The sequence below is a fragment of the Artemia sp. Qi Xiang Cuo genome, chromosome 4 (genome assembly GCF_049724085.1).
Source record: "Artemia sp. Qi Xiang Cuo chromosome 4, ASM4972408v1, whole genome shotgun sequence".
Lineage (NCBI taxonomy): Eukaryota > Metazoa > Arthropoda > Branchiopoda > Anostraca > Artemiidae > Artemia > Artemia sp. Qi Xiang Cuo.
In genome coordinates this window covers 34,211,531-34,226,940 of record NC_142797.1, presented here as the reverse complement: position 1 = coordinate 34,226,940, position 15,410 = coordinate 34,211,531, and the positions used below count along the sequence as shown (strand labels likewise).

Here is a 15,410-nt window from a genome sequence, read left to right as displayed (position 1 = left end):
ACATACCCCTCAATATTTCCCTAATTTTCCCCTCAACACTCTTAGCTTTTTTGGATACATCCAGGATCAAATATCCCCCCCCCCCTTTCCTAATCATAAATTCTGCATGTAAAAAAAAGACAAATTGTATAATTTACATTCTTTGCCCCAGGGGCTGCGGGGACATCTTATCACCAGCGGCTTAGCTATTAGACGTTGCGACTATTTCAAATAAAGCGACTTTTTAAGATCTCTATCAGTGTTAAGGAGAGAGTCCAAAAGGGAAAGAGGGGGAGAGCGGCTGCTCTTCGTTCCTTTTTCAACATGCCTTTATGAAGTTTCAACTTAACACCCTTAGCTGTTCTTTAAGCCTTGCTGTTGTGACCTTTCGAAAGCCCTCCTGCATATAGTGTGCTTTGATTTTGATCCAGAATCAAATATTCCCCCCCCCCTTTCCTAATGATAAATTCAGGATGTAAGAAATTGACAAAAAGTATAATTTACATTCTTTGCCCCAGGGGCTGCAGGGACATCTTATCCCCAGCGGCTTAGCTATTAGACGTTGCGACTATTTCAAATATAGCGACTTTTTAAGATCTCTATCAGTGTTAAGGAGAGAGTCCAAAAGGGAAAGAGGGGGAGAACAGCTGCTCTTCGTTCCTTTTTCAACATGCCTTTATGAAGTTTCAATTTAACACCTTTAGCTGTTCTTCAAGTATTGCTGTTGTGACCTTTCGAAAGCCCTTCTGCATATAGTGTACTTTGATTTTGTTTGACATTGCCCTCAGCATTTTCTAAAAGTTTTACCTTAATATGCTTAGCCTTTTTGAAGACTCGGGATCAAATATGTCACCTTTCCCCAATAGCCTACCTGGTATATAAACAATGGGCAACTTATATAACTTACAACACTCACCTCAGGGACTGAGGGGGTTAATTCATACGTGAAGGCACAGTTATTTGACTGTATCGAGTAGTTTAAATAAGATAGCTATCCCATAAATTTGATCAGATACCTTTGGAGGTAATGAAGCCAAAAAGGGAATGGAAGGGGCACTGGTTGCCCTCCGACCATTTTTTAGCATCTTTCTCAACATGCTGTAAAAACTAATATCCTCAGCTGTTCTTGTGATATTGCAAACACACTTTTTTGGATTAACAGGATGCATATAGTACCTTAGATTTAGTTTAATATGCCCCAGGATATTCGCTGAAGTTTCACCTTAGTACCCTTAGCCTTTTCAAACATTACCTAGAATCAAAAATTCCTCCCTTATCGTAATGATAAATCCTGCAGGTAAAACAGGGCAAATTACATAATTTACAACCCTTACAAGCCTTAGCCACTTTGAACAAAATGGCTTAAAATTTGATCGAATCCATTTGGGGGAAAAGGGTGCAAAGGGGGGAGTAGGAACCCATTATCCAATACTGATTATACATGCATATATGAGCATAGAATCCAGACGGGAGTTTACAACATTGCCAGATAAGAGCGAGTCTAACGGTACAAGATAGCGTGTCTCTTTCTAGGCTAATGAGGGACTTGGAAATACTGAGGGGAAAATACAAATGCGCACTGAATACTGCGAGTACAATGTTATTGATCGACTAACGGAATTAGAAATGACATCACTTGATTTCTAGGAAGTATGCGGGACTCTAAAGAGATAGAAATTCCATTTTTAAATATGGCTTCTCTGGTCTTTAGGCTTAGCGATAAATTCCGGAATTATTATTTCGAAGCCTTAATAGTGTAACTAGGAAAACCTTGGATAATTTTCAGAAATTCAAACTAGATACAATAAGATCAAGACAGATTGTGTATATTTAACGCGGGAATTGTTTCCTGGGAATTTTAAATGTGACAGCGCAGGGATGCCAAAACAAAGGAACATTCAGAAATTAAGTTTAGGGGATTATTTGGGCGAAACAAATTAATCGGCATTTTAGGAATCATTTGTGCGAAACAAATTAATCGACATTTTGGAGGATGATTTGGACAGGAAACAAGTTAGAATTTCTAGTTTGTGGTCACTATAATACACAGATTCCAATTTTTATTACAGAGACACCATTAAGAGTTATAAATGTGTAAGAAAAAATTTATCAGAACGTGGTTCTTGACGGTGTTCTGTATAATACATAAGTAGCATTTGAAGTGTTGTAAGGTCCCCTAACCCAACTTCGAAGGCCCCCTCCCAACTTTTTGGCCCCACCAAATACTTTTTTGAACTTTTTTTTGAAGTTTTTTGAATTTTTTTTAAGATGGTATTTTTTTCAATTTTTTTTAGATCTCTTAGAATGACATGAAACATACTTAAAACATAAAAATTCACATTTAATATTTTCCAAAGTAGCAAAAGAAGCATGAAAAACAAGTAAAAAAACAAGACATTCACACAAGTAAAATCATGAACCAGCATAAGTAAAAATACCAAATCATAAGTTTCCAACAATACAGACACGACATGAGAAGAAACCTAGCAAAGGAAGCAAGAAACAAAAGACTTTCACACAAATAAATCATGAACCAGCCTAATTAAAAATAATAAATCATAAGTTTCCAACAACGCACAGACGAAATGGGAAGAAACCTAGAAAAGCAAACAAGCAACAACACGCATTCACACAAGTAAAATCATGAGCCAGCACAAGTAAAAATACCAAATCATAAGTTTCCAACAACACACAGACGACATGAGAAGAAACCTAGCACAGGAAGCAAGAAACGAAGACTTTCACACAAGTAAAATCATGAACCAGCATAAGTTCACACAAATAAAATCTTGAACCATCATAAATAAAAATACCAAATCATAAGTTTCCAGAAACACAGAAACGACATGAGAAGAAACCTAGCAAAGGAAGCAAGAAACAACAGACTTTCACACAAGTAAAATCATGAACCAGCATAAGTAAAAATATAAAATCATAAGTTTCCAAAAACACACACACAAAATGAGAAGAAACTTAGTGCATGAAGCAAGAAACAGCAGACTTTCACACAAATAAAATCTTGAGCCATCATGAGTAAAATACCAATTCATAAGTTTCCAAAAACACACATACGATAGGAGAAGAAACCTACCGAAGGCAGCAAGAAACAACAGACTTTCACACAAGTAAAATCATGAACCAGCACAAGTAAAAATACCAAATCATAAGTTTCCAACAAAACACACATGACATGAGACGAAAACTAGCAAAGGAAGCAAGAAACACCAGACTTTCACACAAATAAAATCTTGGACCATCATTAGTAAAAATTCCAAATCATAAGTTTCCAACAACAAACACACGATATGAAAAGAAACATAGCAAAGGAAGCAAGAAACAACAGACATTTACACAAGTAAAATCATGAACCAGCATAAGTAAAAATACGAAATCATAAGTTTCCAACAACACACACACGACATGAGAAGAAACCTAGCACAGGAAGCAAGAAACAGCAGACTTTCAAACAAGTAAAATCATGAACCAGAACAAATAAAAATACCAAATCATAAGTTTCCAAAAACATACACACGACATGAGAAGAAACATCGCACAGGAAGCAAGAACAGCAGACTTTCACACAAATAAAATCATGAACCAGCATAAGTAAAAATACCAAATCATAAGTTTCCAACAACACACACACGACATGAGAAGACACCTAACAAAGGAAGCAAGAAACAACAGGCTTTTACACAAGTAAAATCATGAACCAACATAAGTAAAAATACCAAATCATAAGTTTCCAACAACACACACACGACATGAAGAGAAACAGCACAGGAAGCAAGAAACAGCAGACTTTCACACAAATAAAATCTTGAACCATCATAAATAAAAATACCAAATCATAAGTTTCCAACAAAACACACACGACATGAGAAGAAACCTAGCAAAGGAAGCAAGAAACAACAGACATTCACACAAGTAAAATCATAAACCAGCACAAGTAAAAAAAACAAATCATAAGTTTCCGTCAAAACACACATGACATGAGACGAAACATAGCACAGGAGTTAATAAACGAAGACTTTCTCACAAGTAAAATCACGAACCACCATATTTAAAAATACCAAATCATAAGTTTCCAACAACACACAGACGACATGAGAAGAAACCTAGCAATAGAAGCAAGAAACAACAGACTTTCAAACAAGTAAAATAATGAACCAGCACAAGTAAAAATACCAAATGATAAGTTTCGAACAACATACACACGACGTTAGAAGAAACATAGCACAGGAAGCAAGAAACTAAGACATTCACACAAGTAAAAATATGAACCAGCATAAGTAAAAATACTAAATCATAATTTTCCAACAACACAAACACGACATGAGAAGAAACCTAGCAAAGGAAGCAAGAAACAAGAGACATTCACACAAGTAAAATCATGAACCAGCATAAGTAAAAATACCAAATCGAAAGCTTTAAACAGCACAAATACGACATGAGAAGAAACCCAGCAAAGGAAGCAAGAAACAACAGATTTTCACACAAGTCAAATCATGAACCAGGATAAGTAAAAATACCAAATCATAAGTTTCCAACAACACACAAACGACATGAGAAGAAACCTAGCAAAGGACGCAAGAAACGGAGACTTTCACACAAGTAAAATCATGAACCAGCATAAGTTCACACAAATAAAATCTTGAACCGTCATAAATAAAAATACCAAATCGTAAGTTTCCAAAAACACACACACGAAATGAGAAAAATCCTAGCACAGTAAGCAAGAAACAACAGACTTTCACACAAGTAAAATCATGAACCAGCATAAGTAAAAATATAAAATCATAAGTTTCCAACAACACACACACAAAATGAGAAGAAACTTAGTGCAGGAAGCAAGAAACAGCAGACTTTCACACAAATAAAATCTTGAACCATCAGAAATAAAAATAACAAATCATAAGTTTTCAACAACACACACACGACATGAGAAGAAACCTATCGCAGGAAGCAAGAAACAAAAGACATTAACACAAGAAAATCATGAACCAGCATAAGTAAAAACACCAAATCATAAGTTTCAAACAACACAAACATGACATGAGACGAAAACTAGCAAAGGAAGCAAGAAACAGCAGACTTTCACACAAATAAAATCTTGGACCATCATTAGTAAAAATACCAAATCATAAGTTTCCAACAACAAACACACGATATGAAAAGAAACATAGCAAAGGAAGCAAGAAACAACAGACATTTACACAAGTAAAATCATGAACCAGCATGAGTAAAAATACCAAATCATAAATTTCCAGCATCATACACATGACATATGAAAAAACATAGAACAGGAAGCAAGAAACAACAGACTTTCAAACAAGTAAAATCATGAACCAGCATAAGTAAAAATACCGAATCATAAGTTTCCAACAGCACACACACGACATGAGAAGAAACATAGCAAAGGAAGAAAGAAACAACAGACTTTCACACAAGTAAAATTATGAACTAGCATAAGTAAAAATACCAAATCATAAGTTTTCAACAACACACACACGACATGAAAAAAAAACCTAGCAATAGAAGCAAGAAACAACAGACTTTAACACAAGTAAAATCACGAATTATCACAAGTAAAATACTAAATGATAAATTTCCAACAATACACACACGGCGTGACAAAAAATATATCAAAGAAGGCAAGAAGCAAAGACATTAACATGAGTAACATCATTAAACGGCAGAAGTAAAAAATGTGAAATCATAAGTTTTCAACAACACAGCTACGACATGAGAATAAACCTAGCACAGGAAGCAAGAAACAACAGACTTTCACACAAGTAAAACCATGAACCAGCATAAGTAAAAACACCAAATCAAAAGTTTCCAACAACACACACACGACATGAGAAGAAACCTAGCAAAGGAAGAAAGAAACAACAGACTTTCACACAAATAAAATCTTGGACCATCATTAGTAAAAATGCCAAATCATAAGTTTCCAACAACACATACACGACATGAGAAGAAACCTAGTAAAGGAAGCAAGACACAACATACATTCACACAAGTAAAATCATGAAGCAGCATAAGTAAAAATACTAAATCAAAAGTTTCCAACAACACACACACGACATGAGAAGAAACCTAGCAAAGAAAAGCAATAAAAAACAAAATTTCAAACAAGTAAAATCATAAACCAGCTTAGTTAAATTTACCAAATCATAAGTTTCCAACAATACACACACGACATGAGAAGAAACATAGCAGAGGAAGCAAGAAACAGCAGGCATTTCCTCGAACACAATCTTGAACCGTTATAATTAAAAATACTAATTTATAAGTTTCCAAAAACACACACACGGCATGAGAAGAAACATATAACAGAAAGCAAGAAACAACAGACATTCACACAAGTAAAATTATGAACCGGCAGAAGTAAAAATGCCAAATCATAAGTTTTCAACAACACACACACGACATGGGAAAAAAACCTAGCAACGGAAGCAAGAAACAACAAACTTTCACGCAAGTAAAATCACGAACCAGCACAAGTAAAAATACCACATCATAAGTTTCAAACAACACACAAACGACATGAGAAGAAACATAGCACATGAAGCAAGAAACGAAGACTTTCACACAAGTAAAATCATGAACCAGCATATTTAAAAATACCAAAATCATCAATTTCCAACAACACACAGAAGACATGAGAAGAAACCTAGCAAAGGAAGCAAGAAAGAGCAGACTTTCACACAAATAAAATCTTGAACCATCATAAATAAAAATCCCATATCTTAAGTTTCCAAAAACACACACACACGTCATGAGAAGAAACCTAGCAAAGGAAGCAAGAAACAAGAGACTTTCACACAAGTAAAATCATGAACCAGCATAAGTAAAAATACCAAATCATAAGCTTCCAACAGCAAACACACGACATGAGAAGAAACCTAGCAAAGGAAGCAAGAAACAACAGACTTTCACACAAGTAAAATTATGAACCAGTTTAAGTAAAATTACCAAATCATAAGTTTCCAACAATTCGCACACGACATGAGAAGAAAAATAGCAGAGGAAGCAAGAAACAGCAGACTTTCACACAAATAAAATCTTGAACCATCATAAATAAAAATACCAAATCATAAGTATCCAACAAAACACAAACAACATGAGAAGAAACCTAACACAGGAAGCAAGAAACAACAAACTTTCACACAAGTAAAATCATGAACCAGAATAAGTAAAAATGCCAAATCATAAGTTTCCAACAACACACAAACAACATGAGAAGAAACCTAGCAAAGGAAGCAAGAAACAACAGACTTTCACACAGGTAAAATCATGAACCAACACAAGCAAAAATACCGAATCAAAAGTTTGATCCAACACACACACGGCATAAGAAGAAACATCTAAAAGGGCTCTATACACACAAGAAACTAGAACAAGTTAAATTATGAGCCGTCTTCAGTACGATCGCTGAAACGAGAAAGCCCAACAACACACACAAGACAAGGGATGTAACCCATCACACGAGGAACGGAACAACAAACATCCAAACAAGTAAAATCATGAACCAGCTCAAGTAAAAATACCAAATCATAAGTTTCCAACAACACACAACCACGACATGAGAAGAAACATAGCACAGGAAGCAAGAAACAACAGACTTTCACACAAGTAAAATTATGAACCAGCATAAGTAAAAATACCAAATCATAATTTTTCAACAACACACACACGACATGAAAAAAAAACCTAGCAACAGAAGCAAGAAACAACAAACTTTCACACAAGTAAAATCATGAACCAGCACAAGTAAAAATACCACATCATAAGTTTCCAACAACACACAGACGACATGAGAAGAAACATAGCACATGAAGCAAGAAACGAAGACTTTCACACAAGTAAAATCATGAACCAGAATATTTAAAAATACCAAAATCATAAGTTTCCAACAACCCACAGACGACATGGGAAGAAACCTAGCAAAGGAAGTAAGAAACAGCAGACTCACACAAATAAAATCTTGAACCTTCATTAATAAAAATACCACATCATAAGTTTCCAACAAAACACGCACACGACATGAGAAGAAACATAGCACAGGAAGCAAGAAACGAAGACTTTCACACAAGTAAAATCATGAACCAGCATAAGTAAAAATACCAAATCATAAGTGTCCAACAACACACACACGACATGAGAAGAAGCCTAGCAAAGGAAGCAAGAAACAACAGACTATCACACAAATAAAATCATGAACCAGCATAAGTAAAAATACCAAATCATAAGTTTCAAACAACACACACACGACATGAGAAGAGACATAGCAAAGGAAGTAAGAAACAACAGACTTTCACACAAGTAAAATAATGAACCAGCATAAGTAAAAATACCAAGTAATAAGTTTCCAACAACACACAGACGACACGCGAAGAAACCTAGCAAAGGAAGCAAGAAACTCAACATCATGATCTAAAATCATGAACCAGCATAAGTAAAAATACCAAATCATAAGTTCCCTACAACATACACGCGACATGAGAAGAAACCTATCAAGGGAATTTAGAAGCAAGAGACTTTCACAAAGGTAAAATCATGAAACGGTACAAGTAAAAATACCAAAGCATAAGTTTCTATCAACAAACACACGACATGAGAAGAAACATAACACAGGAAGCAAGAAACGAAGACTTTAACACAAGTAAAATCATGAACCAGCCTATTTAAAAATATCAAGACATTATTTTTCAACAACACAAAGATGACATACGAAGAAACCTAGCAAAGGCGGCAAGAAACAGAAGACTTTCACACAAATAAAACCTTGAAACAGCATAAAGAAAAATACCAATTCATTATTTCTCAAAATCACACGAACGACATAATAAAAAACCCAGGAAATAAAGAGAGGAACAGCACGAATTAACAGAAAAAAGAAACAGAAATAACACGAGTCAAAATACAATGTTACAATTTTCAAACAATAAAGAGACGGAATGGGAAGAAGCACAGCACATGAATCAAGAAACAACACGAATTCACACAAGTAAAATCATGGACCAACACAAGTAAAAATACCAAATCATAAGTTTCCAACAACATACACACGACATGAGAAGAAACATAGCACAGACTTTCGCACCACTCTAAGTGAACCTAAATTAACCCAAATTTTTGCATGACTCTCTCACAATAACTGTGTGTCTGAGTGGGTGTGCTGCAGATTTAGACCCGAAACAGAATACTGTTGTTCACCACGTCCTATTGCGGTGGATGGTGAGTGTGCTAATGGAAACTTATGATTTGGTATTTTTACTTATGCTGGCTTATGATTTTACTTGTGTGAAAGTCTGCTGTTTCTTGTTTCCTGTGCTACGCGTCTTCTCATGTTGTGTTTGCGTTGTTAGACACTTATGATATGGTGTGTATGCTTATGCTGGTTAACGATTTTACTTTTGTAAAACTCTTCGTTTATTGCTTCTTGAGCTAGGTTTTTTCTTATGTCGTGTGTGTGTGTTGATGGAAACTTATGATTTGGTATTTTTACTTGTGCTGGTTCATGATTTTACTTGTGTGAAAGTCTGTGGGAATTTTCCAGAAGGCCTATACGAAGCTCTTCTTATGTCTTGCTATTCTCTTTGCCGGCTCAATTTTACGTGTGGAGATGTTAAGGGTAATTGTCGGGGGTAAATTTTCATCAAGATTGAACTGTCTAGAGAATAAATCCACGGGAAGGAGGGGTTTTTCTGTGGAGGTGTAGTTAGATTTCTTGGCATTATTCAAAAAACGATCAGAAATTAAATAAAAGAAACAAAAAAGTTTTTCAACTGAAAGTAAGTAGCAACATTAAAGCTTAAAACAAACAGAAATTGTTACGTATATGAGGGGGAGCTCCTCCTCCTCAACATCTCGCTCTTTACGCTAAAGTTTGAATTCGGTCCCAATTCTTCAAGAACGACTCCTGAAACACTATTTTCTTTTAATTAGAACAATTAGAAGGTTTTTCTTAAAAGTACTAACAAACATTAGCGTAAAGAGCGAGGTATTGAGCAGGAGCAACCCCCTTCACATACGTAATAATTTCTGTTCGTTTTACGTTTTAATGTTGCTCCTTACTTAATCAACAGGAGTTTCATATGTTTGAATTTTTAGGAGCGAAAGGCATCGTAAAATTTGCTGAAACAGTTTATGTTTATCTTTTTTTTTCATAGTTCAGGGTGGCAACAATGGTGAAATTTGCACAACCAAAATTTTGTTCATAATTTTGTAACAACCAAAAGAAAATTCGTAGAAAATCCCAGTTTTCAGTTATGAATATACCTAAGAAAATTTTTCATTTTGATGTCCTTTGTAATTTAGTGATTTACATTTAATTATTTAGGACTACTTCCTCAATGACCAACGAATTGTCATCATTCAAGAGAGATAGGGCGGGGGCGGCGTCGGAAGTAGCACCGGGCCTCCCATTATACAAAGAGAAAACTTCTGGATGAATCTGATTTCAAAAAGGTGTGCCATATCTATCTTTTTACTAAAAATTATCTGTGAAGCCTCCGTTATGCGGGACTCGCCCCTGGGACTGCAAGAATTATGTCACCAAACATGATAATTGTTTTGTACATTTCGACTGTTTTGATTAAAAGTTTGATTCGATACATTGTAGGTCTGTATATCTTCTTGCTAGGGAAAACTATTAGTATTATAGTCGAAATACTCGGATATAAAAGTTGATTGCCATAATCTTGGAGGGCAAAAAGTACTCATTTCTTGGAATTCCGTTTATTTCCTTTTGAAGAAAAGGCAGTGTGGTTTTGTAGTTACTTAAGCACTCAGCACAAGATTAAACTAGCAATTTTTCTTAATTTAGGACAAATGCTTCATAATCAAAAAATCGCCAAATGAGAACTGTTTTTCTATGAAGAAAAAAAACATGAAATTCAACCTTGTCTTTTGTCCACGAGCACTCTTCTAAAACTCGAACAAAATGAAAGACTAGTTCATACGTTAGACATCAATTGTGATAACTATTATATTTAAAATAACTATGAGCTATACTACAATGAATAATATCATGCTTATATCTTAATCCATTTTTAACATCTTCTGCAATCTCTTAAATATGTTAGTGTCTGTGACTTGCTTATAAAATATTTCAGGGACTAATAGAAAATACATTACACATCCCTTCCGGAGCTCACTAGAAATAACCGTCCCAATTATTCCACGTTCATCGAGGGTTTGGAAACCTCTAATTGGTCGACGCTCCAGTGTGTGTGAGCATGGACATAATCATAGCTATGGATGAGGGGAGGAAGTAAAACTGCAGAAAAACCTTCTTTGTACCCCGTTTTGAAAATCCCTTCCGTATTTACATACATATCGTATAACTAGTTAGATATCTAGAGGACAGGCGGCAACTTCCCTATACCTCCGCCTATTTTTGTGAGCTTCATGCGTATTATACAAAAGGCCACTAAGACGAGAAGTGGATGATAGCAACAAAAAGCTTACTTTGAATAGCCTGTGACAAGAGGACATGAAGTGTAGCCGTCGTATTTTTCCTTGGAATCACTTTTCTTCTCCATGACGCACTTCATGTTCTGATAGAGAACATTCCCTTGAGCAGCTGAAATAAATGAGTTATATTTCTTCACACGGATGATAAATGGAAAATATCATGAATGGGTAAATAATAAGCCAAGTTGAAAGAGCGCAAAACTGAAGAGAGTAGATTACTTGAAAAGCCAAAAAGCATAGGCGAGAACAGATGTTTACACTGGGACTATCATATCGATATCAATTTTTAAAAACATGGGTCAATTTCTTTTGTTATTCTGCATTACAGTAATGCATCTTGTACCTTACAATAAAATCTAGTCAATGGGTTAAGTAGTTACTAGCCTAAACTAGCCTTGAAATCGGAGATGAATAATAGTTCAGTACGAACCCCCCTAATAATCCAGTCCGATGATTTTTAAGTCCGATTTTTTTCATGCGATATTTTGCAAAACAAAATTGCAACTATAAGAACCCGGGACCTCAGGAAAAGTTTTTGGAGTATTCCCCTACCCCCTATCCATAAAAAAAAATTATGTATCTTAGGCGAATATCTTTTTTTTCTTCAGCTAGAAGCATGTTTACTGTAATGTACGTAAGTCTGACCAAAATCGAGACGGCACCAAAATCGAGATTGTATCATATTCTTTCAGACACGTACTTCACCCATCACCCACCACACCTCATGGCATTTAAATACTTTCGCATCCAACGGCATTCAAATACTCATCGTAGTAAATTATGCCATTAATTCTTTAATATTACCATGTGACAGACAAAGCTTTCCTTATTATGGTAAAGTAAAGAACGAATAGCAAAGTAAACTAAGTATAGTAAAATAAACCTAGTAAAGAAAGAGTCTATTTCAGTGATACGATTATCTTTTAATTGCTATGCCGGTGTCTCCTGGCAAAAAAAAACTATAACAGTAGATTCATTAACTTGCCTTTTAATCGGTTTTATCATTTGGTATCATCAGATACCAATTATAACAACAATTGACAAAGGTTGTGCCGGAAAAGAAAGAAATAAAAACAGCAGCTTTTACCGTAACAGGTTTTATTATTCAATCGGATCAAAACCTATTTTTTCTGACTTGAGCCATTTCAGTAAAAAAAAAGCCTCACTCATGCTAAGCTTTATTTGTGATTTAATGCGGCTTCTTCTACTGTGATGGCGTAAGTAATCGAAAATTGGACAGTCCAAATTTCCATTAGTTCCCTAATATGACAGTTATGTGTGAGAAAGGTCAGTTATGACCTAATTTCATTATATTTAACATTAGCACCATCAGACTTCTTGAAAGTTCAGTTCATTGGAATTTTAAAGAAGCCGCCCGATGGCATTCAAAGATCCAACTCCAAACAAAGCTCAAGTGACTTAAACTTGGAAGAAAATGAAGGGAGAGCAGCAAAGCAGTAGCAAGAAGTGCTTTCAAAATATGGGAGTTGCAACTTCCTATGGCAGAATTTAAGTCAGTAAACCAAAACGTGATAGATACCATACTCTAGTACAGTTCTCCACACTACTATCTGCACTCTCTCACACTGACCAGGCCCCTGTTTCTGAAGACAGTAAAGAGCTTTCGCCATACCTTACACCGCAAATCTTTACGTGCAGAAATCAGTTTCCGAACTTTCTCTTGAGTAATACTCGATCTTAGTAATTCTTTGAAAGTTATAATCCACATACCGACAATAACAGAGAATTGGCAACTGACCATAGAATACAATTTTTTCTGACCACAAGGATTAAAAGAATCAGTGGAACCGTTGGTAATTATGTGCGATCCGACATTCCTTGCAAGCTATTGACTCACCTTACAGACCCTATTCATGAGGTAATTAGGGCTCCAAGAAAGCCAAAAAATCTTCCCAGAAACGTATCCTGTTTAACTATCGTAAGTTTTATTATCCTGAATGTGCAATATATAGACAAAAACTATTTTCCTACCTTCAAAACTCTGTTGACAGTCTACGCCAACAGTATAGCCTCCAAGGATTCGTTATCGCCGGTGATTCCAACAAGACAAAAAACAAGGGCTTACCACAGTACTAGGCCCTATTTAAATGGTAAAGATACCTAGCCATATCATCGGAAGCATACTGAACCTTATTTTAGCAAACTTATCTACGTATTATCAGAATGTTTTCTCTCTTTGACTGATTGGCACCATGTTTAGTTTCGAAACCTGAAAAGATGAAAGTAAGTCCTAAGGTTAAGACAAAAACCCAGGTTTTTAAACTCTCTAGGGATGCAACACTGCAATTTACCTAGTTTGTGAAGTGAATGTAGTCTTCAAATGGCTTGATAATGGTGGTACATACGTCAGCGTTGTACTAGCTGACTTTCATAAAGCATTCGACCTCATAAGGCACTTTGATGCGGCCACGAATATGAAAACTATGGGTGCCCACAAATTTACTCTAGCTCTTGTTCTGAATTTTCTGAAAGAAAGAACACAGCACGTACTCCCACTGTTTTAAGGGGAAACTGCCTCAGAATGGACAAAAATGACACGCGGAGCCCCACAAGGGACCAAACTTGCCGGTCGTATCTTCACAGGCCTGATTAACTTTGTGCTAGCTAATTTTGATGACCGATTCATGTTTGTAGATGATCTCTCTTTTATTCTAAAGTATTTAGTATTGAACCAAGTGAGTATCTAACTGCAGTTCAGTGATAACCATCAAAGCTCCTTCTTTGATGGCTGCAAGGGAATATAGATTTATTCTCAACCACACCAAATCGAACATCGTCAGGTTTTGTCCCCTAAAGCAAGCTCCCCCCAGTGCCATTTCCAGTTTTTTGATTGTCGATACTCCTTGGAGTTGTACTTTCTTCTGAGGGTACGTTTACCGGTAATGTTGATAAGATAGTAAAGCTGGCAGCGCAAGCATCAAACTCTTCCTGCAATGTGCCGTTTTGGGTGCGATATTGACACTGTCAAAACTGCCTATCTAACTTATGTAAGACCGCAACTTGAATTTGCTGCGTCTGTTTAGGACCTATTTGTCAAGAAAACCAGCTACTTATGTGACAAATTTTGAAGATATAAGAAAAAATCAGTAGCAATCATAAACGGTAGATGACTAATATATTATCTCCAAACACTGGAAAATAAGAGCCTTAAGTCCTTACAAGATAGGTGTGGCTACTTAAAAATGTCTTTTGGGAAAAATTTACTTGCCTTACCTCAGCACCTGTCAGATCGCACTACTAGATGCTGCAGTAAATGCCCGAATTAGGTCAAGTTAAAATTAGACCCCGTGAAATTCAATAAAAATCGGCATCGATACTCGTTCGTCCGTTTTTTTTTATGTCATGCAACATAAACTAGCCTTGTGCTAGAGTGTATGTCAAACTAAACGGAAGTCTAAGTCGAGCCACAATGGCTTGGACCACGCATTCTTAAACTATGGGTTCCGACCCCAAATGGGGTCGCGTAGCAAAATTCTAGGGTCGAGAGAAATTTTGATGTCAAATATTTGAATACAAGAGTTTATAACATCTAGATGTGTATTTTGTGCAGAGTCACACTTACACACCTGTATAAAAACAAAGGTCGGAATACGCGTGCACACTAGCAGCAAGGCAATGATTCAATAAAAATGACTAATATAAACTATTTAGGCTCTTCTCAGTGCTGCCATGTTGGCTTATTTCCCGCCAGACTGGCTTATCTTTATGGTGACTGGTGGGAATTTGGACTTTTTTTTTATTTACCCATCGGCTTAAGTTTTGGCTAATTTTATTGTGATCTGGCTTATTTCTTGGGCGTAAACTCCTTTTCCGTGAAGAAATTATTTTCTTCGACAACACATACAGGATTTGAATCCAATAATTTTCACTACATAAAACAAAACCATAATCTCTATGTTCACAAAAGGCTGGAAAAGACTAAC

At 35.8% G+C, this 15,410-nt stretch overlaps 1 protein-coding gene across 2 annotated transcripts in view; it reads right to left on the bottom strand.

Moving 5' to 3' along the window:
• Positions 1–15,410, bottom strand: part of Sqor (Sulfide quinone oxidoreductase) — an 85,012-nt gene that overhangs the window by 3,840 nt on the left and 65,762 nt on the right. For both annotated transcript variants that reach the window (XM_089088245.1, XM_089088246.1), the window contains one exon: positions 11,461–11,575. In XM_089088245.1, coding sequence (XP_088944371.1) covers positions 11,461–11,575 — 115 coding nt within the window. The remainder of the gene's footprint in view (positions 1–11,460; positions 11,576–15,410) is intronic.